The sequence below is a fragment of the Apostichopus japonicus genome, chromosome 4 (assembly GCF_037975245.1).
Source record: "Apostichopus japonicus isolate 1M-3 chromosome 4, ASM3797524v1, whole genome shotgun sequence".
In the NCBI taxonomy this organism is placed as follows: Eukaryota; Metazoa; Echinodermata; class Holothuroidea; order Aspidochirotida; family Stichopodidae; genus Apostichopus; species Apostichopus japonicus.
Window position 1 is genome coordinate 5,370,336 of NC_092564.1, and position 26,295 is coordinate 5,396,630.

Sequence of the window (26,295 nt, forward strand, 5' to 3'; positions counted from 1 at the left end):
GTACTACAAATTTGTGGGCACCCTAGTTTTTCATATTAAAGTATCTACAGTTAAGTCAAGAGACCTACAGGAGTATGACATGGTGCCTATATTCAGGCGCGGATCCAGAGGGGGTCTAGGGGGTCCGGACCCCCCACCCCCTGCCAAAAAAAAGAGAGAAAAAAAAGAGAGAGAGGTGCTTTGCATGGCTTAATTAAAGGGGGTTCCCTTTTGTACTTAAATATCCAAGAATTTCACAATGGTTAGAGGGAAACCCACTCCCCTTAGACCCTAGGATCACTGGAGGCCAAACCCCTCACCCTTCCAGAATCCTGGATCCGGCCCTGCATCAAACAGTGTTGACGGAACGGGAGGGGGATTGGGGGCTAAAGGCATTATGATTTTTGTATCATCTCAACTCATCTGATATGTATTACCATATTTCATAGATTGTTTTTTTCTCATCAATTGAGAAATTGCAGACATGAGATCCATATTTTCAGGCTAGGTACATGCAGCTTAGAATACTCGGGAAGTGCCGTTTCCGGCCATCTGGGGGGTTTGTAAAGCCAAAAATTTTCTGGTACGCTCCGCGCCAACCGATGGTGGCGCTCCGCTTAGATAGTCTTACGTTCAGGCGCGGCTGGACCAGTCAGACACCCCCCCCCCATGTCACAAATCCTGCATCCGCCCCTGATATTCCTATAAAGATGAATTTTTTAATTCATGATTTCACCAAGTACAACCTGTAGCAACAGGAAGTAAACCGACCTGGAAGTGTGTCAATATTTGCACTGCAAGGTTCAAATTATCACTATCCTGTAACATTGTGTACTTTAGTTTCCTTCTTCCAGCCCAACTATTAAGTGCTTGTGTTCAATGGCCAGAATAAAAGGAAGTGTGCAGACTATGATTTCTACACCTTTCTTAATTGTATCTACATCATTCCTATTAATACAAACGAGAGAATTTGTAATCAATTGAGGGAACACGTACTCAAGTAGACATAATAGGTTTCGAAAACTGCGCCATTATTAGCAAAAGGTTTTCTACACAGAAATTGCCACAATTTTCATCAATAGTGCTTTCAAAGTAAGATATATGTTTAAAAACACATGTAGCTAAGACATTGCAAAAGCAACATTTATCATCGAAATATGTTGAAAACTAAATCAATGAAATGCCAAGTTTTGACATATGAGTATCTTGAAATTACATACTATCAAAAGTAGTTTGTGCAGTGGCGTTCTTTCGTCCGAGAACGCCACTGATAGTTCTAGTGGAAGGTTTTGGATAACTATTTGCATATTCTGTCAAATACAGAAATATACTTCCGTACTGAGATATATTGTATAGGATGGACAATCAATCAATATCAATGTTTATTGCGATGAACGCATGTTTAGGATTGTTCCTATTTTATCTCTTCTCCCTCTCCCTCTCCTTCCCTTTCTCCTAATTCTCTCTCCCCTTCCCATCTTCCCCCCCCCCCAACCCCTTCTCCGTTCTGAAAGGAAAAATATTCACCTGGGCATTGCAATATCTTCAGTGGATTCTCTTTGTTGACCGGGGTGTTGAAATCTGTGAATGAATTAGCAAAACGTTTTCTGAAGCGGATGAGTTAAGACACACAATGTTAAGTTATATAGTTTTCATTGTGAAACTATAACAAGAAGGAAACTCCTAAGAGATGTTTGAAATTTGCTTTAGCCGTATGATTTGTCTTTGGTTGGCTTCATCGTCTTTATAGGAGAGCCATTTATTTCGTGCTTAGCAGCAGTCTTGTGACGATTGCTTAGAATAAGTATCGACAAGTACCATCTATAGCCCATTCTGTTATGAAAAAAACGACAACCTGTTGTAAAGCACAACTATATGCAATAAAGATTAAGCAACCTTCTCCCAATCCACTTCATATTCCCAATATAAAATTCAGGCATCGATTCAGAGCACAAGTTCCCCCCCCTCTCCCCATTCACTCCTTCCTCTGCCTTCACCCCACCTCTTGTCCCATCTAGACACAAAACCTCGTTATCCGGACTCAGAACAATCCTTCCACCCCCCCCCCCACCCCCACCTTCCCCTCTTTGTTCATGATATCTATCTGAACCGTAAAAATAATGTGAAAAGAAAATAGTATAATAACAAATGGCTTATAAAATAATATTATAACAAATAATAGTTGATTATTCCGTGTGCCCCCCCCCCTTCCCCGAACATCTGCATTTCCTCCCCAGATGGTGTTGGAGCCCAATTCTGTACAATATTCTAAGCATCTTTTACTGAGTCATTTCTTCGGCACCATTCTTGCACACGTTCGGAAGTTCGCACTTGAGGTAATGTTTGTCCAATTTAAAATGCGACGTTTATAATGCTGTATCGGTTTGTAATTTTGAATGATTTTATATTTTTTATATTGATATCAGCCTAATTGATTTATAAACTTACCTTATAGGATCAATTCGCCTCGCACCAACACATCTTAAAGCTAAGAGGGATCGAGTTGTTGAGCACAAGGTAGCCATGATCTATTATCCGCGATTTGTTTCTGCCCATTCACATTTCTCGTAAAACTCCGACTAATGGGTATTAATATCGTATTGACAGAGATGACTAACTGTTTGAATGAACTTTGTTCTTAGGGTCAATAGAAAGAACCGCATACACCAAGCAAGTTGATAGCTATTTGGTAGTTTATTACGTGTGTCCGTATATAACCAAGCTATAATTTGAATATTATTCGGTATCCCCCACCCCCTCCCCCACCCGTCCCCAATATAAATGATAAACGAAGACTCAAAAGAGTAGAGAACGGCAGAGAAAGCTGCACTAAACATAAAAATTGTATCGTTAAAATACAACATTGTGAATCGACTTTGCCACAGTCCGGCGAAGTTGAGTGCACAGGATTTCAAAGGTGTGTGGGAGACGGGGTGTTTGGGGACGGGAGGGGAGGTGGATCCAAATTCTAAACTCCCAATTAATGTAGATATGGGTATGAAACTTCATGGGAAGGCCATATGTGAATCAAATACTTTATGAAGGATGGGGTGGACCCGAGATTGTTGAAGCCAACTCCCATGTAGGGTTGCTTCATCAGGAATACCTTCCAGAAACCAAAAATAGACGTTTAGACGGCAAATGGTGCATAAATTAGGTCTATCATTAGATCTATACTGTTCTAATTAACACACACACACACATATTTTTGTGTGAAGTTTCATAAAGCGGCGGTGCAGGGGTGCAGGATGATCTGCCAGTAAGGGGGAGGGGGTGCTGTGGCCCCCACACATTGAGTAAACTTAAGGAACTGAAATAAAATGTTGGTATCAGATGCCGTATCAAAAATTACACAAACTGTTTACTCAATAATTTGCCAGTTGTGTATAGCTAAACGATATCACTGCATCTTGCTATTCAGAGACACGATTGGCCATGTTTAGATATGATCGTTTGGATATCAGTATTTTATATTGCTTACTTTCAATTTGAAATCTCATTATACTATAAAAGCCGATCAAAGTCCAGGTATATTCCTGACCACGCAGAACGTTATCATATAATGATAAATATAAACTTTACACAGGGGCAACCTTGACCCCTTGTCTCTTTATAATCCAAATGATATTTATGAATATGCAAAGAGTGTTCGAGCTGCCACTCATCTTACATTACAACACGGTGTTAAGGATTTACCCGAAGATATATTTTAATGTTTTGGAAACAATAGGTAATTTTGATTTTCTGGTAAAATAATAGGTGTAATTGTTTGCCATTACTCTTGTTAGTCCGGTTAATGCAGTCATTTGATCTTGTTCAAGTTCTGCATCTCAGTATGCATTTCATAAAAAAATACATCTGAAGCGCTACCTTTCTCATTATTTTCTTCTTCAAACAACCGAACTGTTTGGTTCTTGTATTCACTTAAAGGCATTGACGACTCGCCCCAAACCTCATGCCGCCCTCCGAAAAAAGTTAACTTTCCGTCGCTTGCAAGTGAAGTTTTTTCTTGACGCTACAAAATGCAGACAGTAATGTAACGTGATACCGTGTTATCTTTTATCTGGACCTGAGATGTCCATCGCTGCAATGTACACTGTGTTGTGGGTATTGACCGTAGCTGCATGTATTGACTGTACACTAGTGTCTAATTACCGACGGTAGCAAGCTGTGTGTATTTTCTGGGATCGATGGTGGTGTCTAACACTTCTGTTACACCTCATTCGAATTAGGTCAGATTACCGGCATGAGACGTTTCTTTGTGCGCGAGTCTTCACTCCCTTTACATAGTTGGATCCACATGTAACGAGATGGAACTCATCCAAACTTTGGTTTTGACTTTTGAAGCTATCGACTTCGCAAGGTTGACAGGCTTTGACCTCCCGTGACATTTGACCTATACGCAAAACAACTGGGCTTTTCAACTAAGGGTAGACCGACACGCCAAGTATTGAATTTATCAACTTTGTTTGTAGAGTTATATCTACAAGAGGTTCAAACGTTGACCTCTATCGACCTATACCGGATACAGTTTTCGTCTTTGGTGGATCCAGATTCCACCGTGTTCTTTTTTCAGTTCGTATTTCACAATCATGACGTCATAAACATACACACATATAGAGGTATCGATTCATTTACAAACTTGAATTGTCAGATTGGCATATTTATGAACTGTGTAATAGCATTTATCTTTTGAATTTTGGATACTGTCCACTTAAACAGTAAAAACAGGAAATAGAATCAAAAGAAAGAAAACACAATATTTATGTTACTATGTCACTAATGTTTAATGCAATACAAAATATAAGTTGAAAAAGGGAATGAAATTTGTAAAACATCAGGCAGTAAAAAGTCTGAAAGGTAAAATTATAACTTAGAAACATACACTATATCTTCAACACATTCAGTCAAGCATCTTTGGTGACTTTCACATGAAATATTTCCACAAGTACTAGTATTGTAACAAGGTGAATCGGTGACTCGAATTCAATTCATACATGCATGAAAGGCCTGGCGAGAGGGAGTGAGAAGGACACAGCCCTGGGCGCATGTCAACTAGGGAGGAGGGGGGGGGGTTATGGGATAAAGAATAATTTATTCTCATTTCCATAATATACAATTCACTCACCCCAACTGTATATGTATCTTATAACATACTTAACTTTAACAACTACAATCCACTAAGTCTTTACTTTGACTAACAATTTTGCCATCTGATTACCACAGACAGACAAATTGATAATAGTGACATAACCTTCAAACAGTCGCATTTTAATAAGAATCCATTCACGATTGTTCCTGTGGAAAATCGGCAGCTTTAAAATTGAATGTAAGTTTTTACAAAAATATCTCATTTGAACTCTCATCATGAATGGTGTTGAATGGTGTGGAATGGTGTTGACTCGACTTGTCCAGGTGCTTGACTTGCCTTGTTGTAGTAGTGAAATGACTTGGCTAGATGTGGAACTATTCCCAAGAGCTGACATTAATCACTTCCACCCTGATTCCTTCATGCAATTACAGATAGGGCTATAGGTTAATCTGCATATGAAGTACTGTTTCTGGAGGCATCAGGTGTCAGGTATGACATCAAAACTTAATGCAAAACTTAAAGCTAGCAACAAAACTTTCTTGTGCATTTGAGCGGAGACAATACATTGAATAAGAGGGTCCTGCTTCAGGTATGAAATATAAAAACCAAATCATTGATATAACATACAGAGCAGTCAATTCCGCTGGTTACAGGTAAGTACAGTCTTACCATATATACAGAAACTCACAAAAGACTTTGCACATGTTACAACTTGTGACATACTTGTGTGATACCATTGAATTAACTCTTAGTGTTCGATAGCATTACAGTATCTCATTTGTAACCCTTCCGATGCAAATGGACCTGGATGGGGGGGGGGGGGCCTTCACCTCCCTTTCAGTTTTCAAGAAAGTGGTCAGATGCTAAGGTAGACACTGGTCCGTGGGATGGGGGAATGGGTGCAGCAACTACACGCCTGCCTCTTAACTCTGAGAACACTCACTGGAAGGAGAAGGCTTGGTATATGCCAGTGTTCACCTAATGATCATCACATGGATCGGGATGTCACTGGTGTTCTGTTGCCTTGATAACCCTTGGGAAATACTAAACTCATATCAAACCTACTCTTCCTTTCCATGGGTATTCAAAATACCAAGCAAGGCATGTCATTTTGCCACCCCTGCCCCTTTTCCTGCTAACAGAATTGCCATTTAATGCCCCATCATAACGGTCATAATTCGAGGGGGTGGACACTCTTACCTTCCCTGACAGGGTATGTCAATACACAAAGGCAGTAATAGCATCACTCAGATGATAAAATTAACACAAGCTTTTTTGTTCACAGAATATACCAAAACAAAAAGTTGCCGAAAGCCTCTGGCAGGTAAAACGTTTGTGCGATAATGTCAGTAGTTTGCCCTGCCCTTGTTGAAATGAAACCCTAATATAATATAAAATAAAATAATATTATGATTTTTAAAGTCATGGAATCTACACATAAAAAAAGTTCAAAAATCCACTTGCAGGAAAAATGATTTTTGCATAATCACCATGCTCTAAATAAAAAAGAAAGAAAAAAAAGGAAATATATGCATAGGCTAAATTTTACCCTGTTACCATATACAATTGCATGCAGGACCAATTTAAAATGCTAATGTATTGATATGCAGGTTACAGATTTACTCCTCCATTATCATGCCAATCAGGTCACATTTTAAATTCTAATAAGTATCGTTACTAGATACACATTTATGCTGTTACTATAATTAAATGCAGGTTACACAATTAAAAACATAATATCTAGATATGACGGTTACACATTTACTCCTCTATTATCATGCCATGTAGGTCACATTTTTTAGTCTTATAAGTATATGTAATTAGCTACACATCTACTCCACTATCATTCAATGACCTGCAAGTGACAACGCCATTTCAGCTGCTAATATATAGATATGTAGGCTATGAGATTTTACTAAGTTGCTTGGAGATATTTACAGGCTAAAAAGTTAAAAAGCTACTTCTACCACATAGATACTACAACTACTAGTAAAGAGTATTTTTATTTTTAAAGGATAGTGCAACCCCAGCAACAATGTTGTGGGTATTCAGTAAACTACTTCTATCACATAGATACTACTACTACTACTAGTAAACAGTATTTTTATTTGAAAGGATAGTGCAACAACAGCAACACTGTTGTGGATATTCAGTTAGCTACTTCTACCACATAGATACTACTACTACTACTAGTAAAGAGTATTTTTATTTGAAAGGATAGTGCAACCCCAGCAACACTGTTGTGGATATTCAGTTAGCTACTTCTACCACATAGATACTACTAGTAAACAGTATTTTTATTTTAAAGGATAGTGCAACAACAGCAACACTGTTGTGGGTATTCAGTTAGCTACTTCTACCACATAGATACTACTAGTAAACAGTATTTTTATTTTTAAAGGATAGTGCAACCCCAGCAACACTGTTGTGGGTATCCAGGAAGCTACTTCTACCACATAGATACTACTACTACTACTAGTAAACAGTATTTTTATTTGAAAGGATAGTGCAACCCCAGCAACACTGTTGTGGGTATTCAGTTAGCTACTTCTACCACATAGATACTACTAGTAAACAGTATTTTTATTTTAAAGGATAGTGCAACAACAGCAACACTGTTGTGGGTATTCAGTTAGCTACTTCTACCACATAGATACTACTAGTAAACAGTATTTTTATTTTTAAAGGATAGTGCAACCCCAGCAACACTGTTGTGGGTATTCAGTGGGCTACTTCTACCACATAGATACTACTACTACTAGTAAACAGTATTTTTATTTGAAAGGATAGTGCAACCCCAGCAACACTGTTGTGGGTATTCAGTTAGCTACTTCTACCACATAGATACTACTAGTAAAGAGTATTTTTATTTTTAAAGGATAGTGCAACCCCAGCAACACTGTTGTGGGTATTCAGGAAGCTACTTCTACCACTTAAATACTACTACTTCAAGTAAACAGTATTTTTATTTTAAAGGATAGTGCAACCCCAGCAACACTGTTGTGGGTATTCAGGACAGTGTACTTCATGTTCATTGCCATAGACCCAGAAACGACCTCCTTCTTGCTTGTACATATACTTAACCTCCGTTATTGGTACGGATCGTAAAATCTGCCTCTGTACATAGAATGAAAATAGATTCAAGGAGTTTGAAACCATCTTACAAAGTAAAGCCTCATATATCTGTTGCAAACTTGAACACTCAGGATGTATTCTCAGAATTAATTCCTCACCACACTTGATGCATAACATGTTACGATGGAACCCCCACCCCACTCCCTCACAATATCTACGGAAAACATGGAACCTGGAACATGGAAAACATGGAACCCCCCCCCCCCACACCTCACAATATCTATGGAAAACATGAGCATGCAGGATTTATAAATGGTTTAGTAATAGGTTTGGTATGTAACATAATACAAAAGAAACCATTTCACAAAGTACAAACTCATAACCTATGGGAAACTTGAATACTCAGGATTTAAAAACTCTTTACCAGGTTGATAAGAAACATTTAAAAAGAAGACCCACCCCCCCCCCTCCTTAACAGGTTTGTTTTAATCCATGGAAACCAAATTAGAAAGTACACACTCAATTGCAAACTTGAACACCAGATTTGAGACATAACATAAAGTAGCCCTCCTCCCCTGACCCCCTCCCCCCCCAAAAAAAATATATAATATATATATATATATATTAAATATATATATCACATATAATGGTGGCCAGCTGTTATCGCGCTGTTGGCAACCGTAAACACACACGCCTGAAACCGAGATAGCCCGTGTTGATCAGTTCAGTTGCCTGATGATCGGTATGCGAGCCTTACCCGTGAAACTCCAAGTAGCAGTATGATGGTATTTTAGTTACCAAGATTTGATTGATATGTTTTGTATCATGTTTCAAAAGAAACCATTTTACAAAGTACACATCAAAATAACTATGGACAGATTAACACAGGCATCATTCCTAAGCTGCATGTCAGTCTTGGCCACTCATATGTTTAAAAAAGGTTTGGGACATAAACAAGTTAAGAATTGTAACTGAAATAAATTTCTTTTCATATGTATTTAGGCCTGTGATGAAATATTGATTTATCAAATACGTTAAATGTTATATTTATAAAAACTTTTAGGGTGAAAGAATAAAGTTCCAGTAATGACACTAAGAAACAGTATATTTTTTATACAGACATGTTTAGGACCATGGTTAGTTTAAAATTGGCACTAAACTTGCTAAATATACTAAATTGCCAAACTTCAAACCTAAGTTTCTGCTATGTTATTCCTTTGTTTTCACAACCTTTGTTTCAGGGACACTGCACACAGGTTCTTGGCCTAAGGCGATTTCTTGAAATATTTTATTGTCTTCAATGAAAAGAGGAACATCACATTATTCAAATTATATATGTGGGCTTGTAATTACGGGTTTACTTATTCAGAGCTAAAATAAGAAATTTTGACAAGCGCAACACTCTACACGTCATAATTTGCACATATTTAATGAGATTTATTAAAACTTCAAATGTGTATATCTTGGAAAAAAAGAGCTTGTCAAAAAAATGTCAACAGATTTTGAATGCGACTATCACACACTACAAATGTACTGAATATGGGGCGGCAATTTGACCAGGTGTCCGTAGAACTTTAAGTAAACGGTCTTACCTGTTGTAATAGCTTAGACTCAGGCCAAGCATTCCTATGTCTTTCCACAATCCTGAAAGAATTCTCATTTATCTCAGGAACTTCATACTGAGAAATCGGCCACACCTGGAGAAGAAAAAAGAATATATAAACAGACGACTGGACTTAAAAAATATGTTTGAACAAATATTTGATGCATATCAAATCATTGCAGTTTTCATGGCAACCTAGTGATGTTCAGACTAGACAAATATATGGTTAGATGTTATCAGTTACAGTTGCACTTGCAGTAATCACAGTAAATTAGCATATATACGTACAATGTTAGGGTTACTCCTCTAGAACCAGTCTGACCAACTGCAGTTCCAAAAATTATAAAATAAATTCCAATTTTAAATTTTGACTAGTACAAGATTTGAACCAGTGTTGTCTGGGAATGCAAGCCCTGAAGTTGATTTATGTGAGCAAAAATCCAGTCCCGAGTTTTTGGCCATCTGCATATATTTATTTCTTGGTGTGAGGACGGATGGATGAAGGATGGGGTGCCAGTCAGCTGGTGTCACCCCAAGGTCACCTGGTTGAAACATCATTCTAGCCAGCATTACTTTGCTTTGTTTCAAGTTTTTTACTTTTTTCTTAGTCAGTTATCCGTTGTTGTAAAGTAGATTCTTCATTCTCCCTTTAAATAAAGAGGTAAATCTATGAAACTTTCCTTTATATCAAACTTATTTTCTCTTTCAGTATATGCAAAGAGCAGAAGAACTGAAAGTCTCCACTTACATACGGAAGCGTTTGTTCAAAGACTGATTTCCCAGAGACGTCACGAATCAGTTCGTCTGGCAGATCTGTAGGTTCATGTATAAAGTCCTCCACATTATTAATACAGGAAGAATAAAAATAATACAAAGTGAAAACTTTTTTTTGAGCAATGCCATGTAACAACACACAAACATAAAACAAGCACCTCTGTTATACCAACTTACACGTATACACTTAACCAGCATCGACATCTTCCAATTAATATTATTTAAAGAAAGCATCCGGATATTAGACACTGCAATTTACAACCGAAAACTCCATAATGTGCAAACCGTTCATCTAAAAGATGATAATCAATTTTTTATTCACATATTCATGAAGGACATCATACTTAAGAGAAAATCAATGACCTTAATTAAACAAACACATTTTAAATTTTTAAGGGGGAAACAAAAACACAAAAAAAGAAAACAAATATTTTGCAGAAAATTTCATCCCATTGGCAAAAGGCATTCCAAGTATGTCCTTAAAGGTAACTGAATCATTGAGAAGTTCTAAACTCAGTTACGAGAGACTTAAACCATATTATCTCCATCTGTCAAACAGAGATAAATTATAGTGAGAAATCTAACTATGAAAAGTCAAAAGTCTCTTTTTCATTCCACTGACCCTCTAATTGATCAATTCATATGACAGATGTCTGAGATCACTGTGGACACCCAAATGCTGGTACTATGGTACCCGGATCATCCAAAATATCTATCTTATGCACTATATGATATATGAAGATTTAACCTAATATAACTATGAATAACCCTAGCCCTACTAAAAGTAAGGCTGCTAATGATGCAAGCCCTGCTTACAACAGAGCACGAGAGGAGAAACCGATCTAGCTTGGTCTCTGAACCAAAGTGAAATTCATACCCATCGGCCTGTTTGACAAACTCGGTCAATTATCAATGTTTGACCAACGAGGACCAAAGCAGCTAAAAACCGGGCGAACACAAAAAGAAAGGCCTAATTCCTTCTGTGATAGTCACATGCTATGACTTTCGGGGAATCCCCAAAACAATCACCGCGGGATTCATCCACATAAAGTGACGTCTGATTGTGGGACCCCCTACCCCAAACTTCAACAATATATATATAATAAGAGATAAGTTATAATTAGTTATTTCATTCCTGGTACATGGGTACCTTCTAAAATGGCCATATACCTTTTGTAGAGGTCAACTGTTAACATGAAAATCTACATATCAACAAGGGTTCTTTGGACAGAGTTAACAACTTCAATTTTTAGTTGCTATTATAAAGTGCCAAAAGCCTTACACCTTTTGGGGAGGAAGACTACTGCAATAAAGAGCTATGAATATAAACTGTAATCTGAAATTGAGCAAGTTAAACATCTCTCATGCTTGATGTGTGTTGCAATAATATTTACAGCAAACATAGTTTCACTCCCTCCTACCCTACCCTCCCCCCCCCCCCCCGCCACCCTTATGTTATTGTAGATCTATGTTACACAGTATCTTCTACTTTCATATAAATGAGTTAAAGAATGACAACAATCTACAATGAAAGGGACCAAAAGATCAACATTTAAATGAACAATTTGGTGTTATTAACACCACTTTACTACTTACTATTGCACCTTAAGTTGTATGTACCATCGCAGCTTGGCGAAACCCTCGCATATGGGACAAGTGATCCTCCCACGGCCTCCACACCTGCCACATCTGCGAATCAAAGCAAACACTTCCTCATTGATTTAACCGGGGGGACATTGGTCTTAGTTAGAAGCTCCCTTGGATTTTCATTGAAATGGTAAAGCAACCACGGGAATTTTCAAAACTCGGAGAGGCATTTTCTTCCAAAGACGATACGTAGAAAAGTAACAGCCAAACAGGAATACTAACATAATGCAACACATGCAATGCATCGATAATGACAAACAAACATGAGAACAAAGGATCAAATCATACAGTAACGCTGCTGTTAGAAATTCACGGATGTGGAGAGGTGTTAATCGGGGAGGTAGAAAAGAAATCACGGGAATCTGTGAATTCGCGGAAAAAGCTTTTGCCTGATAAATGCATACATATATGCATATGTAAATGCACACATAAATGCATACATAAATGCAAACACAAATGCATACATAGATGCATACATAGATGCATACATAAATGCATACGTGAATGCATACATAGATGCAGACGTGAATGCATACATAGATGCAGACGTAAATGCATACATAGATGCATACATAAATGCATACATAGATGCAGACTCAAATGTAGACATAAATATATACGATTTAGTTTGATATTGAAGATTTGATTGAGATTAATCTGGGGTCACCCCAGCTTCCAATTTACTTAGCTGTCATTTAATTTTACCAGTCATATAATCGATGCTTAATTAAAGAAAAGCGTAATTTACAAAAAAAAGAGTAAACAAACCCCCAAAAATGGGAATTGATGACTGTTTTAATTTTTTTTTTATTCCGACCACTTTGAAAACAATCAACTGACATCAGTGATTCATATAAAGTTATGCAACAACTGCCAAAAAAAAAGGAAATTCGATAATTGAATAGGAAATAGTTAAGGACACCACTCTAAACAAGAAACTTGAACCTATGATTGCTTCAAAAGTTTTAGTCTACCACTCAGATTTTTAATCTTTTTTTATAAGTTTTGCAAAAGCTGGAATCGAAACTTGCTTCAAAAAGGTTACTAGTATAACCTCACGGAGAAAAAGAAAGTTGAATCTATGCCTATACAAGTACTCAGAAAGCTGTTGGTAACTATTGCCACAATTGCAAGATTTTAATAGTTGTAAATTGAAGTTACCAGTAGAGGAGTTCACTCACCTTGTATTGCCGCTACCGCCACAGGAAGAGCAGGTTCTTGTTTCGGTCTTTCCTTGAGATTGATAGGTGCTATGGCCGCTTCCATTACAAGAAAAACAAGTAACCTGGTTCAACAAAAACAAACAAACAATGAGAAGAAAGAGACCCTTGACACTTTTCAAAGTTGCTCTTACATTTCTATAACGTTTCTGGAAACAATACCTACTGAACCATTTAAAGGACCCCGGTTATGTTGAATAACTTTAACACCACCACGTCCTTCTTTGTACCAGATTGTCTCAGGAAATTGCTTCTCCACTCTGCCATTTCCAATGCCCAGCTTGTCTCCCCACCCTCCCCTGCCCCTGCCCCTGCCCCTGCCCCTCCCCCAACCCCCCCCCCCTTACAATCACTTTTAATATCAGATAATCAGAACTTTCAACGTCTGTAACTTTTCGTCACTATTCAAAGTGAAACGTGACACGTCAATCTAATTGACCTGCATTTTCACAGGATATTAGTGTTAGACAAATAGAATCCAAAGAACACACAGGCAACCCTGACCACAAAGGATTTTCCTCTAAACGTAAATGAGAAATACAGTATGAGAATCATACAACTTAGGAAACCTCTTCAAGGGATAGCTTACCCTTCCTCGACCGTGACAACGAGGACATAGTACAAAGCCACGTCCAGTACAGTTATGGCAAACCTATAATACGAGGAGAAAAAATAAATAAATATTCAACGATAAAAATGAGACTTGTAAGAAAACTAAAAACATGTATGCACCATACTTAATCCTTCATTCATTTTGTTCCCTGCATTTGAGAAAGGTACAATCAATTTAAATGCTTGAATTCTTAGTCAAGAAAAGACATTGCTAGTTAAACTGTATTTAGGTAGGCACTGTTATATAGGTAATGTATATGTACCACAATGGGTATATTGATCATAATATTGAACATTAGATTGAACATAAGGTTGAACATAAGATTGAAATAAGCCATTTACAAATATTTCTTATGTGACACTACTGTATAAGGATGACCATAATGCAACGCAGTATATTTGCTGTATACCTCACTCTCAGACCATTCCTTGTACACTCTACAATACATCTTGAGATGGGAGGTAAGAATAATTATACAACTACATGGGTATATCCTTTAAGATGCGCATTAAACCATTTATGTCACGGTTGGGCACCAAATAGAATATATGGAACAGTCGCAGTGAAACTTTGTACCCAATTCACTGGCCACAGCAAGTAAGAGTTTTACCTTCCATACACTTGAATGTTACATAATACAGTAAAATGTACAGAATTCTGAGATCGTTAAAACAGTACAGCTGATGCAATCTAGCACCGATATGACAGAACTCTCTGTTCAAATGGTGGAGAGTCACATTGGATCTGCCGTTTAATCGACCCTAAAATACATCCTTTCCAAACAGAGATCAAAAAGCGGAAAGAGTTACGAGTATTTACCTTGATGTTACTGGTATGAGGGATCTCTATCAATTTGTCATGGTTGTCAAAAAGTTTGAAAGGGGAGCAGGCGATATCCCAGACAGCTGGAGCAAGCCCGCAATCGGGGCCATCTATAGGACCACCTCTGTAGGGTAGATGTTCCCAGCTAGTACTCCTGGTCTCGGTGAAACTCTCCAGTTGATACTGTGGAAAGAGATTTCAATGCCTAGTATTAGTTTGGTTTTTGGTTTTCTCTTTTTTCATTTTTAGATGAAGTATATAGTGCTAGAACATGATTAGAACATAAGTCACTGGCAAAATGCTACCAATGTCGTACCATGTAATATTCATACAAAATTGGATATAGCTGTATCTCACTGAAAGATCTATGTGGTTAAACAACTGCTTTGTTGCTCCTGACACCAGAGTTAGAAATCACAGAGCCTCACACAGAAACAATTGTCTGCAACAATTGAAATGCAATGAATAAATATTTCTTTCTTTCTTGTTTTATTTTGTCCTCATTTATTCATTTCTGGATTAATTCTGTGTAAGTTTTTCGAATTAATTTTCCAACAACTGAGGTGGCATATGATACCAAAGTTCCATTTTGGAAATGAGTTTGATTCCCAAAGAACCCTAACGACAAGTATGTCTATATTTCAACATGCACCATATGCTGACAAAAATGCAACAAAAATGGTTTTCTTTTAGTTGAACTGTGAATTGTGGCAAGTTGATCAAATAGAGGAAAAACGAGTGTTGATCAAACTAAACCAAATGATGATATTATCTCACATATTTAATCTGAAAAAACTGGTGGAAATATGAATTTTGAATTTGACTGCCTCTGAGTCGACAAACAGACATCTGCTCACTTCAATAAGAACTTGATGTGATAGATCGAAATGCTCAGCGATGAATTTATGTTCTGCTTTTTTTCTGCATGTTCTGTTTTTTGTTTTGCTATATTTTTCATTGTTTGGTGTAGGCTCCTTAAGTCCACATATATTGACACTGCACATCAAGAAAGTATTGCTTTACATTTATTCATCACAACATTTATTTTACGGTAATGCGTTTTGCAATGTTTCGAGATCTAAATTACTGAACCTTTTAAGTCTTAACATGAGCTTAATGATGGTTCAGTGTCAGCACTGGTAACATTCTATCTTGAAAGTATGACAACCAAAGAGAAAGTTAACAGTTTCAGATCCTAATTGCATTGATGACATCACAGATTTACAACATCACAGCTCCCAGGCATGTCTTGTAAACTAGGATATCTTCCAAAATGGAACAACATTTGCCTTGGCAGGTGTATGGGTGAGTTGTTGTTCTTCACAAAGATCTCTGTCCTATTAGATTATAGAGGAATCGTTGGGTTTGTATACCCTTCAATTTTCAATGCTTTCTAACATTTTCATTCTATTGACTGCTTATTTTCTGACACTTACATGAAGTCCGCCGCTTGGGTCCATTTTTTCAAATACCATTCTCTCCGCAGCACCGGTGCCATAGCAACATTGCTTGTCAGCGTAAGCACAGATTGCGTCTCGTACCTGCTGCACATTCATAGTTCCGACACTAATAGGGGAATAAAAATATTTTAAAAATTCACGTTTATTGACGCTGCTTATTAAAATAAATAAAAAACAGCTTTCAGTTTCATCCACTAAGCATATTAAAAAAAAATTTTAAATGTGTTGTTTTATTCACTAAGATTATTAAAAAAAATATAGGAAGGTAAATTTCTCTTTGTTCTAGGTGAATTTGGACAAATTTATTGCTTAAGAGGTAATGCTTTAATTGCATCGAAAGCTGAAGACCATAAAATCCCATTCAACCCTTCTTTTCCTAGTTTCCATATATATTATACTCCTTCGAAGACTTATAATCCAACAGAAAGATTCCACTGTGAGGGTAACAACAGACAGATATGGCAATGACTTCCCCGGCTTGTTTATAAGTTTGACATTTACTCATTAACAATACTAATTTACAAGTTCAGAAGACTAGACTGCCAATTAATAAGGACCCTTGTCATAGTGGAGAAATATAGCAGCATACTGGAACCAGGCAATCTTAAATCCCCTTAATATCTATTTTCCAGAAATTTTGTCATCCTTACCCTGTAAATGTTTGCATGGGGCTGCTAGCTTCGTCTGGTGGTTGGTAGGCTGGTGGTGGTAATGGAGCTCCTGTTAATTGTTAAAAAGACATCCAACAGGTCAATCACAGCTGTTTTACTATAGAGGGTGAATTGTCATGCACTAATAAGGCGCTGTAAATATGTACCTAATGATCAGCAGAAGGTATTCTGTGAAACAATCATGTCACATGGAATGATGGTTTCACAACATGCAACATGGAATGATGGTGTCACAACATGCCATATGGAATGATGGTGTCACAACATGCCACATGGAATGATGATGTCACAACATGCCATTGCCATTAAGGTGACTCTTAGGTATTCTGTGAAACAGTGATGCTACATGGAATGATGGTGTCGCAACATGCCATTGCCATTAAGGTGACTCTTAGGTATTCTGTGTAAACAGTCATGCCATATGGAATGATGGTGTCACAACATGCCACATGGAATGATGGTGTCACAACATGCCATTGCCATTAAGGTGACTCGTAGGTATTCTGTGAAACAGTGATGCTACATGGAATGATGGTGTCCCAACATGCCATTGCAATTAAGGTCACTCTTAGGTATTCTGTGTTAACAGTCATGCTTCATGGAATGATGGTGTCAAAACATGCCACGGCAATTAAGGTGACATTTAACCAAATTGTCACAATGGTGTGGGCAATAAGAGAGTAAGGTGTCTCATATTTCTGTCACAACATCCAGGGACACATAATTGCTGACCTTACCCACCTCCCCCCCCCCACCTCTCACCCCCACAATATTGATATCAAAGTTAGTACCTACACTGTCCATTGAAAGGAAAGGGTTGACATTTTACAGACCTCTCAGTGTTTTGGACCTGGTGCTTCTATGTTTCAAGGGTCATGGTCAAATGCCTAAGTTTGGAACAAGTATTTTTAGATGAAAATGTAACTAGAAGTCTGATTATTCTTCACTAAATACAAACATGATGCTTTTCATGTAAATTATAATGAATTTTATGAATTTGGTAACCTCTATGTGCAAGCCAAGAATAAATATTTAAGTTTGCAGTCGTAAAGAGGGCCGATGGGGTGCCCAGAAATGAAGACATCACAGATGATCTCATCCCCTGATGTAAAATGACAATGTTTATGTGTGGAGTAGCAATGTATTAAACAATACACTTACACCTTCACCAATTCAAAAATGTAAAACGACACAGCGGTATCAAGGTTGTGGGGAGACAGGTAAGCGAGGAACGAAGTAAATATCAAGCAACTTCATTCACCAGAAACAACTTGTAAAATTAAATCCAACAACTATATGAAGCACTTGCTATATATCTGGTAGAAAATAAAAACATAAATATAATACTCCAGTTGCACGTGGACAGAGAATACTTGGCTGTGGATGTACTATGTAAAACATCAATATAATTACACAGAAGATGTTATATTTACACTGGGTCTATCATTAACGTGTGTGAGACACACAGTATGAACCATTACTGTTGTTATTAATATATCATACAGGATGTAGCTTCTGTAGTGTCAACAAAACAGAGTTCATGGTTTCGAGCTATATTATTGCCTTCATTGTTAGCTACCCATGATTGCCGACACACCAACCAACTTAACTACCATCTACCTTACCAGCAGCGACGCCCGATTGTTCGTAACCGGGTGGAGCCTCAAAGGAATTAACGTCCGGGGGTGGAAGGTTGCTTGGTGGAGCCTCATCGTCATCATTATCCTCTGGGTCAGTATCGTGTATATCATTACCCTGGTAGCTGGGACCAGCGTCGGATGCATGATTTGGCTGCCAAGCTGGAGAAATCATGAATGAGCAACGTAACCTGAATATTTGCTTAATTGTATTCAAGAGCAACACTGTCCACAGATAAAAGGGCTTGTGGTTTTCCTATTTTGGTGATATAATACGGCACTTATCTTTGATGGAAATAGTGTTGCTTTTTATTGTAGATGTCCAACATTATGTGGTCACCTAACATTCTGTCAATTATCTACAGTATCAAAAAATAACTTTGAATTGAAATTGCTCAATAATAACTAAAACATGCTTTGATACCCCAACCGTACCAATTAATCCGCCAAAGACGTTTTAACCAGGTCAGGCCCTGACAAGAATCTGTCCTTCTGTTTATATTTCTCTAGCTTTCCTAAACTAAATTATGAAAATGATTTACAACATTCTTTGTACCCCTCCATATTTTCTAGTGTACCCTAGACCCCACAGCGGCATCCCTGCTGACAAACCCTTGGTCTCCACCCTAATATGTTTTCAAATGCAATGCAACATACAGCTAACTGCACAACCCTTCAGAATATCAAATTGCAAGATATTAAACTTTTCAAATCTTTAAAGCATTATGACAAGTCAGAATATCAAACATGGAAATAGTGACACAAACTGAACCCAAGATATGATATAAATGATGAAAAGTAACAGAATAATATTTCTACTATGATATATATGATACTTAATGTTATACTTGACTGTTTCTAACATGTATTGATATTACAGTGATGACCTTATACAATGGACCTAGTGCAGAGAGATACACAGACGTGTCTGTTATTTAATGAATCATTGATTTCCTTATGTACGGAGTGTTTGATGGGTACTTACGAGTAAATGCCTGTTGATCCGCTGTCCCGTATGGTTGAGGGGGCATCGCCATTGCCTCTTGTCCTAGAACAAAGACCACAAAGTTGTCATAAATAAAATCTTACATGTCCAGCAGCTTTGTTTATAAAGTAACATTAATAAACCGGTCGACACAAGCATTGTAACAAGTCATGCATTGAGTCACTATATATATTTCACATGTCAATTGACTTGAATGCAGAGAATGAAGCATCCTTTTGCTAGCAGCAGAAGTGTCATGTCTTATAGGTAAAGGAAGTAAATTCCTATGAGCTGAGCCAAATTTACAGAAAGTACATCCCCATAGGACTGTAGAATGACAAGGATATTTGAAATGTAATAAGGAAGATGTGTGGGAAGTTGGCAGGAAGGGGAAGTTCATTGATATTTACATGACTGAAACAAAGACAAAAGCAATTTGAGCTCTGATATTCAACTGATACAGTCTTGCGCTTCTTTGTCATAACATACAGGAAATACTCAAGTGTTCACATTTTGCTTAGGAATTGTGAAGGCTCTAAATTTTGTCTATATTGGAATACACTGTTTTATTTTTTGCATGTACAAAGTTGTGTGAATGTTGTACTGGCTAAATAATACCCTCATAAAGGCTTGACCTACTGATGGAGGTATATAATTCAAAGCAATGTTTTTGAAAAAAAATCATCATTTCAAGCAGTGAATTTAAAGCAAAAGTAGATATTAATTGTCTATGAATTATATCACTGAACATTGAGAAGATAACAATGTTGGGATGTTCTATCTTGTTAGCATATTTTTTTTTCCATTTCATGTTTCGTTCCCCAACTTTGACTACTTATTCAGGGTTTCAGTCAGCTTCTGAAAGGCATACATAGAACATACATAGTGCATACATAGAACATACATAGTGCATAAACAACACAGACAATATCAATAATGAGTATGCTAGATGACTAGACAAAACCAAAAATAAAATGTTACAGTGTACTTTTGAATTTCACTTCTGAAAAGATGGCAGAACTTTTTAAACTAAAATTTCTAACAACACCATTACTGAAAAATTTGAAATGAAAGAGAAGAAACCACTTTTCTTTTTACAATGTTCAATCTTACAAAGACAACAAGAGCCATGTGATTTATTTCAGTTCATATATTTTACATCATAATAGGAAGACATCTTATAAACATTAAAGTGATTCAGAAAGATACAAAGAAAAGAAAGAGAATCCAAGAAAGTGGTAGCCTGTCAGAAGCAGATCAACCGATGAAATCAATAATGGTTTACAAAAAATAAGGGGCAACTGGGAAAACAACATACAAGCAGAAAGCAAAATATTTAATTCTTAATAAATGCAGTGTTCTTGTTCAATTTGACAGTGGAAAACAAACCCTGCATTGTTCTTTAAGTCCAAAACATAAACTTGTACATAACATAAGTACCAAAGATAAGTACATAACATTTAAGTACAAAACATAAGGATTTCCGATATTTTCATCGACTTTATTATCGAATTACACTTACAGCACTGACCTTTGAGTTTAGTTTTGCTAATTGTGCCTCTGAATAATTTAATGAGTAAACAGCCCAAAGAACCATTACTTGAAGAGCAAAGACTGTCTCTTGTTTATAATGGGCCATTTACAACATTCACAATTCTCTGTCAGGTTCCTATAGCTGTGATTATTCGATGAGCATACAAGAGAATATATTTGTATTTAACCAAACCTTGGTAGTAAGGAGGAGGTGCAGAGGGTTGTGCTGCCATCTGCCCATAGCGTGGTTGCTGGTCTAATACAAACCCTATCTGCACTGGTGCAGCACCCTGCTGTTCAGGAGGGTAGGAAGACTCTGGTTGACTCATTTGGTAAGGACACAGAGACACTCGGATGACGATTTAGCAGAAACAGTATTAAAACAAGCCTGAAAGAAATAAGAATTCAAGTTCGATGAAACACTGTGATCTCAAATGTATTTAATTATATGACCAGTGCCCTTCACATGTTCTTAGGTAACTTTTTTAAATTGTCCAAAAAATTTTACTCATGATGTTCGGCATAGTTTTTTCCTGTTAGGACGTGAAGACATTTCTAGGTATAAAAATCCATCTCACTGTAAGTAGTATCCAATCAAACAATTATGGGCAAGAAAAAGTAGTTGAAGGATTAAATTGGTACAGTGTTAGACCATCAGAACCCTTCTCCTGTTCAAGAACATCTTGGCTATTAGCACTGTGATGTTACCACATACCATCATAGTTGTGTATGTACACTAAACATACCTGTTAGTTTCTCGTGGATAGACTTGTAAACAGCCAATATATGTGCCATTGAGTGTCAGATTGTATGCTTATATCAAATCCAAGTTAACTTACAGTGAATGAGAAATGTAAACTGAGTATGCATGAGAATGAAACACCTTTCTGGTTTGGTGGAGAAAAAAAGTCTTTAATTAATGAAAAATCTACAATAAAGAAAATATGTTCACACTGTACTACAAATTTGTGGGCACCCTAGTTTTTCATATTAAAGTATCTACAGTTAAGTCAAGAGACCTACAGGATTATGACATGGTGCCTATATTCAGAGGGGGTCTAGGGGGTCCGGACCCCCCACCCCCTGCCAAAAAAAAAGAGAAAAAAAGAGAGAGAGGTGCTTTGCATGGCTTAATTAAGGGGGGTTCCCTTTTGTACTTAAATATCCAAGAATTTCACAATGGTTAGAGGGAAACCCACTCCCCTTAGACCCTAGGACCACTGGAGGCCAAACCTCTCACCCTTCCAGAATCCTGGATCCGGCCCTGCATCAAACAGTGTTGACGGAACGGGAGGGGGATTGGGGGCTAAAGGCATTATGATTTTTGTATCATCTCAACTCATCTGATATGTATTACCATATTTCATAGATTGTTTTTTTCTCATCAATTGAGAAATTGCAGACATGAGATCCATATTTTCAGGCTAGGTACATGCAGCTTAGAATACTCGGGAAGTGCCGTTTCCGGCCATCTGGGGGGTTTGTAAAGCCAAAAATTTTCTGGTACGCTCCGCGCCAACCGATGGTGGCGCTCCGCTTAGATAGTCTTACGTTCAGGCGCGGCTGGACCAGTCAGACACCCCCCCCATGTCACAAATCCTGCATCCGCCCCTGATATTCCTATAAAGATGAATTTTTTAATTCATGATTTCACCAAGTACAACCTGTAGCAACAGGAAATAAACCGACCTGGAAGTGTGTCAATATTTGCACTGCAAGGTTCAAATTATCACTATCCTGTAACATTGTGTACTTTAGTTTCCTTCATCCAGCCCAACTATTAAGTGCTTGTGTTCAATGGCCAGAATAAAAGGAAGTGTGCAGACTATGATTTCTACACCTTTCTTAATTGTATCTACATCATTCCTATTAATACAAACGAGAGAATTTGTAATCAATTGAGGGAACACGTACTCAAGTAGACATAATAGGTTTCGAAAACTGCGCCATTATTAGCAAAAGGTTTTCTACACAGAAATTGCCACAATTTTCATCAATAGTGCTTTCAAAGTAAGATATATGTTTAAGAACACATGTAGCTAAGACATTGCAAAAGCAACATTTATCATCGAAATATGTTGAAAACTAAATCAATGAAATGCCAAGTTTTGACATATGAGTATCTTGAAATTACATACTATCAAAAGTAGTTTGTGCAGTGGCGTTCTTTCGTCCGAGAACGCCACTGATAGTTCTAGTGGAAGGTTTTGGATAACTATTTGCATATTCTGTCAAATACAGAAATATACTTCCGTACTGAGATATATTGTATAGGATGGACAATCAATCAATATCAATGTTAATTGCGATGAAAGCATGTTTAGGATTGTTCCTATTTTATCTCTTCTCCCTCTCCCTCTCCTTCCCTTTCTCCTAATTCTCTCTCCCCTTTCCATCTTCCCCCCCCCCCCAACCCTTCTCCGGTCTGAAAGGAAAAATATTCACCTGGGCATTGCAATATCTTCAGTGGATTCTCTTTGTTGACCGGGGTGTTGAAATCTGTGAATGAATTAGCAAAACGTTTTCTGAAGCGGATGAGTTAAGACACACAATGTTAAGTTATATAGTTTTCATTGTGAAACTATAACAAGAAGGAAACTCCTAAGAGATGTTTGAAATTTGCTTTAGCCGTGTGATTTGTCTTTGGTTGGCTTCATCGTCTTTATAGGAGAGCCATTTATTTCGTGCTTAGCAGCAGTCTTGTGACGATTGCTTAGAATAAGTATCGACAAGTACCATCTATAGCCCATTCTGTTATGAAAAAAACGACAACCTGTTGTAAAGCACAACTATATGCAATAAAGATTAAGCAACCTTCTCCCAATCCACTTCATATTCCCAATCTAAAATCCAGGCATCGATTCAGAGCACAAGTTCCCCCCCCCCTCTCCCCATTCACTCCTTCCTCTGCCTTCACCCCACCTCTTGTCCCATCTAGACACAAAACCTCGTTATCCGGACTCAGAACAATCCTTCCACCCCCCCCCCACCCCCACCTTCCCCTCTTTGTTCATGATATCTATCTGAACCGTAAAAAATAATGTGAAAAGAAAATAGTATAATAACAAATGGCTTATAAAATAATATTATAACAAATAAAAGTTGATTATTCCGTGTGCCCCCCCCCCCCCCTTCCCCGAATATCTGCATTTCCTCCCCAGATGGTGTTGGAGCCCAATTCTGTACAATATTCTAAGCATCTTTTACTGAGTCATTTCTTCGGCACCATTCTTGCACACGTTCGGAAGTTCGCACTTGAGGTAATGTTTGTCCAATTTAAAATGCGACGTTTATAATGCTGTATCGGTTTGTAATTTTGAATGATTTTATATTTTTTATATTGATATCAGCCTAATTGATTTATAAACTTACCTTATAGGATCAATTCGCCTCGCACCAACACATCTTAAAGCTAAGAGGGATCGAGTTGTTGAGCACAAGGTAGCCATGATCTATTATCCGCGATTTGTTTCTGCCCATTCACATTTCTCGTAAAACTCCGACTAATGGGTATTAATATCGTATTGACAGAGATGACTAACTGTTTGAATGAACTTTGTTCTTAGGGTCAATAGAAAGAACCGCATACACCAAGCAAGTTGATAGCTATTTGGTAGTTTATTACGTGTGTCCGTATATAACCAAGCTATAATTTGAATATTATTCGGTATCCCCCACCCCCTCCCCCACCCGTCCCCAATATAAATGATAAACGAAGACTCAAAAGAGTAGAGAACGGCAGAGAAAGCTGCACTAAACTTAAAACTTGTATCGTTAAAATACAACATTGTGAATCGACTTTGCCACAGTCCGGCGAAGTTGAGTGCACAGGATTTCAAAGGTGTGTGGGAGACGGGGTGTTTGGGGACGGGAGGGGAGGTGGATCCAAATTCTAAACTCCCAATTAATGTAGATATGGGTATGAAACTTCATGGGAAGGCCATATGTGAATCAAATACTTTATGAAGGATGGGGTGGACCCGAGATTGTTGAAGCCAACTCCCATGTAGGGTTGCTTCATCAGGAATACCTTCCAGAAACCAAAAATAGACGTTTAGACGGCAAATGGTGCATAAATTAGGTCTATCATTAGATCTATACTGTTCTAATTAACACACACACACACACATATTTTTGTGTGAAGTTTCATAAAGCGGCGGTGCAGGGGTGCAGGATGATCTGCCAGTAAGGGGGAGGGGGTGCTGTGGCCCCCACACATTGAGTAAACTTAAGGAACTGAAATAAAATGTTGGTATCAGATGCCGTATCAAAAATTACACAAACTGTTTACTCAATAATTTGCCAGTTGTGTATAGCTAAACGATATCACTGCATCTTGCTATTCAGAGACACGATTGGCCATGTTTAGATATGATCGTTTAGATATCAGTATTTCATATTGCTTACTTTCAATTTGAAATCTCATTATACTATAAAAGCCGATCAAAGTCCAGGTATATTCCTGACCACGCAGAACGTTATCATATAATGATAAATATAAACTTTACACAGGGGCAACCTTGACCCCTTGTCTCTTTATAATCCAAATGATATTTATGAATATGCAAAGAGTGTTCGAGCTGCCACTCATCTTACATTACAACACGGTGTTAAGGATTTACCCGAAGATATATTTTAATGTTTTGGAAACAATAGGTAATTTTGATTTTCTGGTAAAATAATAGGTGTAATTGTTTGCCATTACTCTTGTTAGTCCGGTTAATGCAGTCATTTGATCTTGTTCAAGTTCTGCATCTCAGTATGCATTTCATAAAAAAATACATCTGAAGCGCTACCTTTCTCATTATTTTCTTCTTCAAACAACCGAACTGTTTGGTTCTTGTATTCACTTAAAGGCATTGACGACTCGCCCCAAACCTCATGCCGCCCTCCGAAAAAAGTTAACTTTCCGTCGCTTGCAAGTGAAGTTTTTTCTTGACGCTACAAAATGCAGACAGTAATGTAACGTGATACCGTGTTATCTTTTATCTGGACCTGAGATGTCCATCGCTGCAATGTACACTGTGTTGTGGGTATTGACCGTAGCTGCATGTATTGACTGTACACTAGTGTCTAATTACCGACGGTAGCAAGCTGTGTGTATTTTCTGGGATCGATGGTGGTGTCTAACACTTCTGTTACACCTCATTCGAACTAGGTCAGATTACCGGCATGAGACGTTTC

At 37.6% G+C, this 26,295-nt stretch overlaps 1 protein-coding gene across 1 annotated transcript; it reads right to left on the minus strand.

Moving 5' to 3' along the window:
- Window positions 1-4,741: 4,741 nt before the first annotated feature.
- Window positions 4,742-19,900, minus strand: LOC139966250 (protein SSUH2 homolog). Its single transcript, XM_071969091.1, has 11 exons — window positions 19,579-19,900; window positions 18,582-18,755; window positions 16,936-17,005; window positions 16,262-16,391; window positions 14,823-15,008; window positions 13,980-14,042; window positions 13,352-13,455; window positions 12,120-12,212; window positions 10,498-10,600; window positions 9,739-9,843; window positions 4,742-8,188 (listed from the first exon to the last, which is right to left on the minus strand). The coding sequence occupies exons 1-11, from the start codon at window positions 19,628-19,630 to the stop codon at window positions 8,042-8,044; spliced, it is 1,227 nt and encodes a 408-aa protein (XP_071825192.1). The 5' UTR covers window positions 19,631-19,900; the 3' UTR covers window positions 4,742-8,041.
- Between the last annotated feature and the right edge of the window lie 6,395 nt (window positions 19,901-26,295).

What these genes read in the sequence shown, in the direction of transcription:
- LOC139966250 (XM_071969091.1), bottom strand. Translation starts at nt 19,630, where the DNA reads ATGGCGATGCCCCCTCAACCATACGGGACAGCGGATCAACAGGCATTT. An exon ending in GGATCAACAGGCATTTACTC is followed by an intron (nt 18,756 to 19,578) that starts GTAAGTACCCAT and finishes TGATTTCTCCAG; the next exon opens with CTTGGCAGCCAAATCATGCA. An exon ending in CTCATACCAGTAACATCAAG is followed by an intron (nt 14,043 to 14,822) that starts GTAAATACTCGT and finishes CTCGTATTATAG; the next exon opens with GTTTGCCATAACTGTACTGG.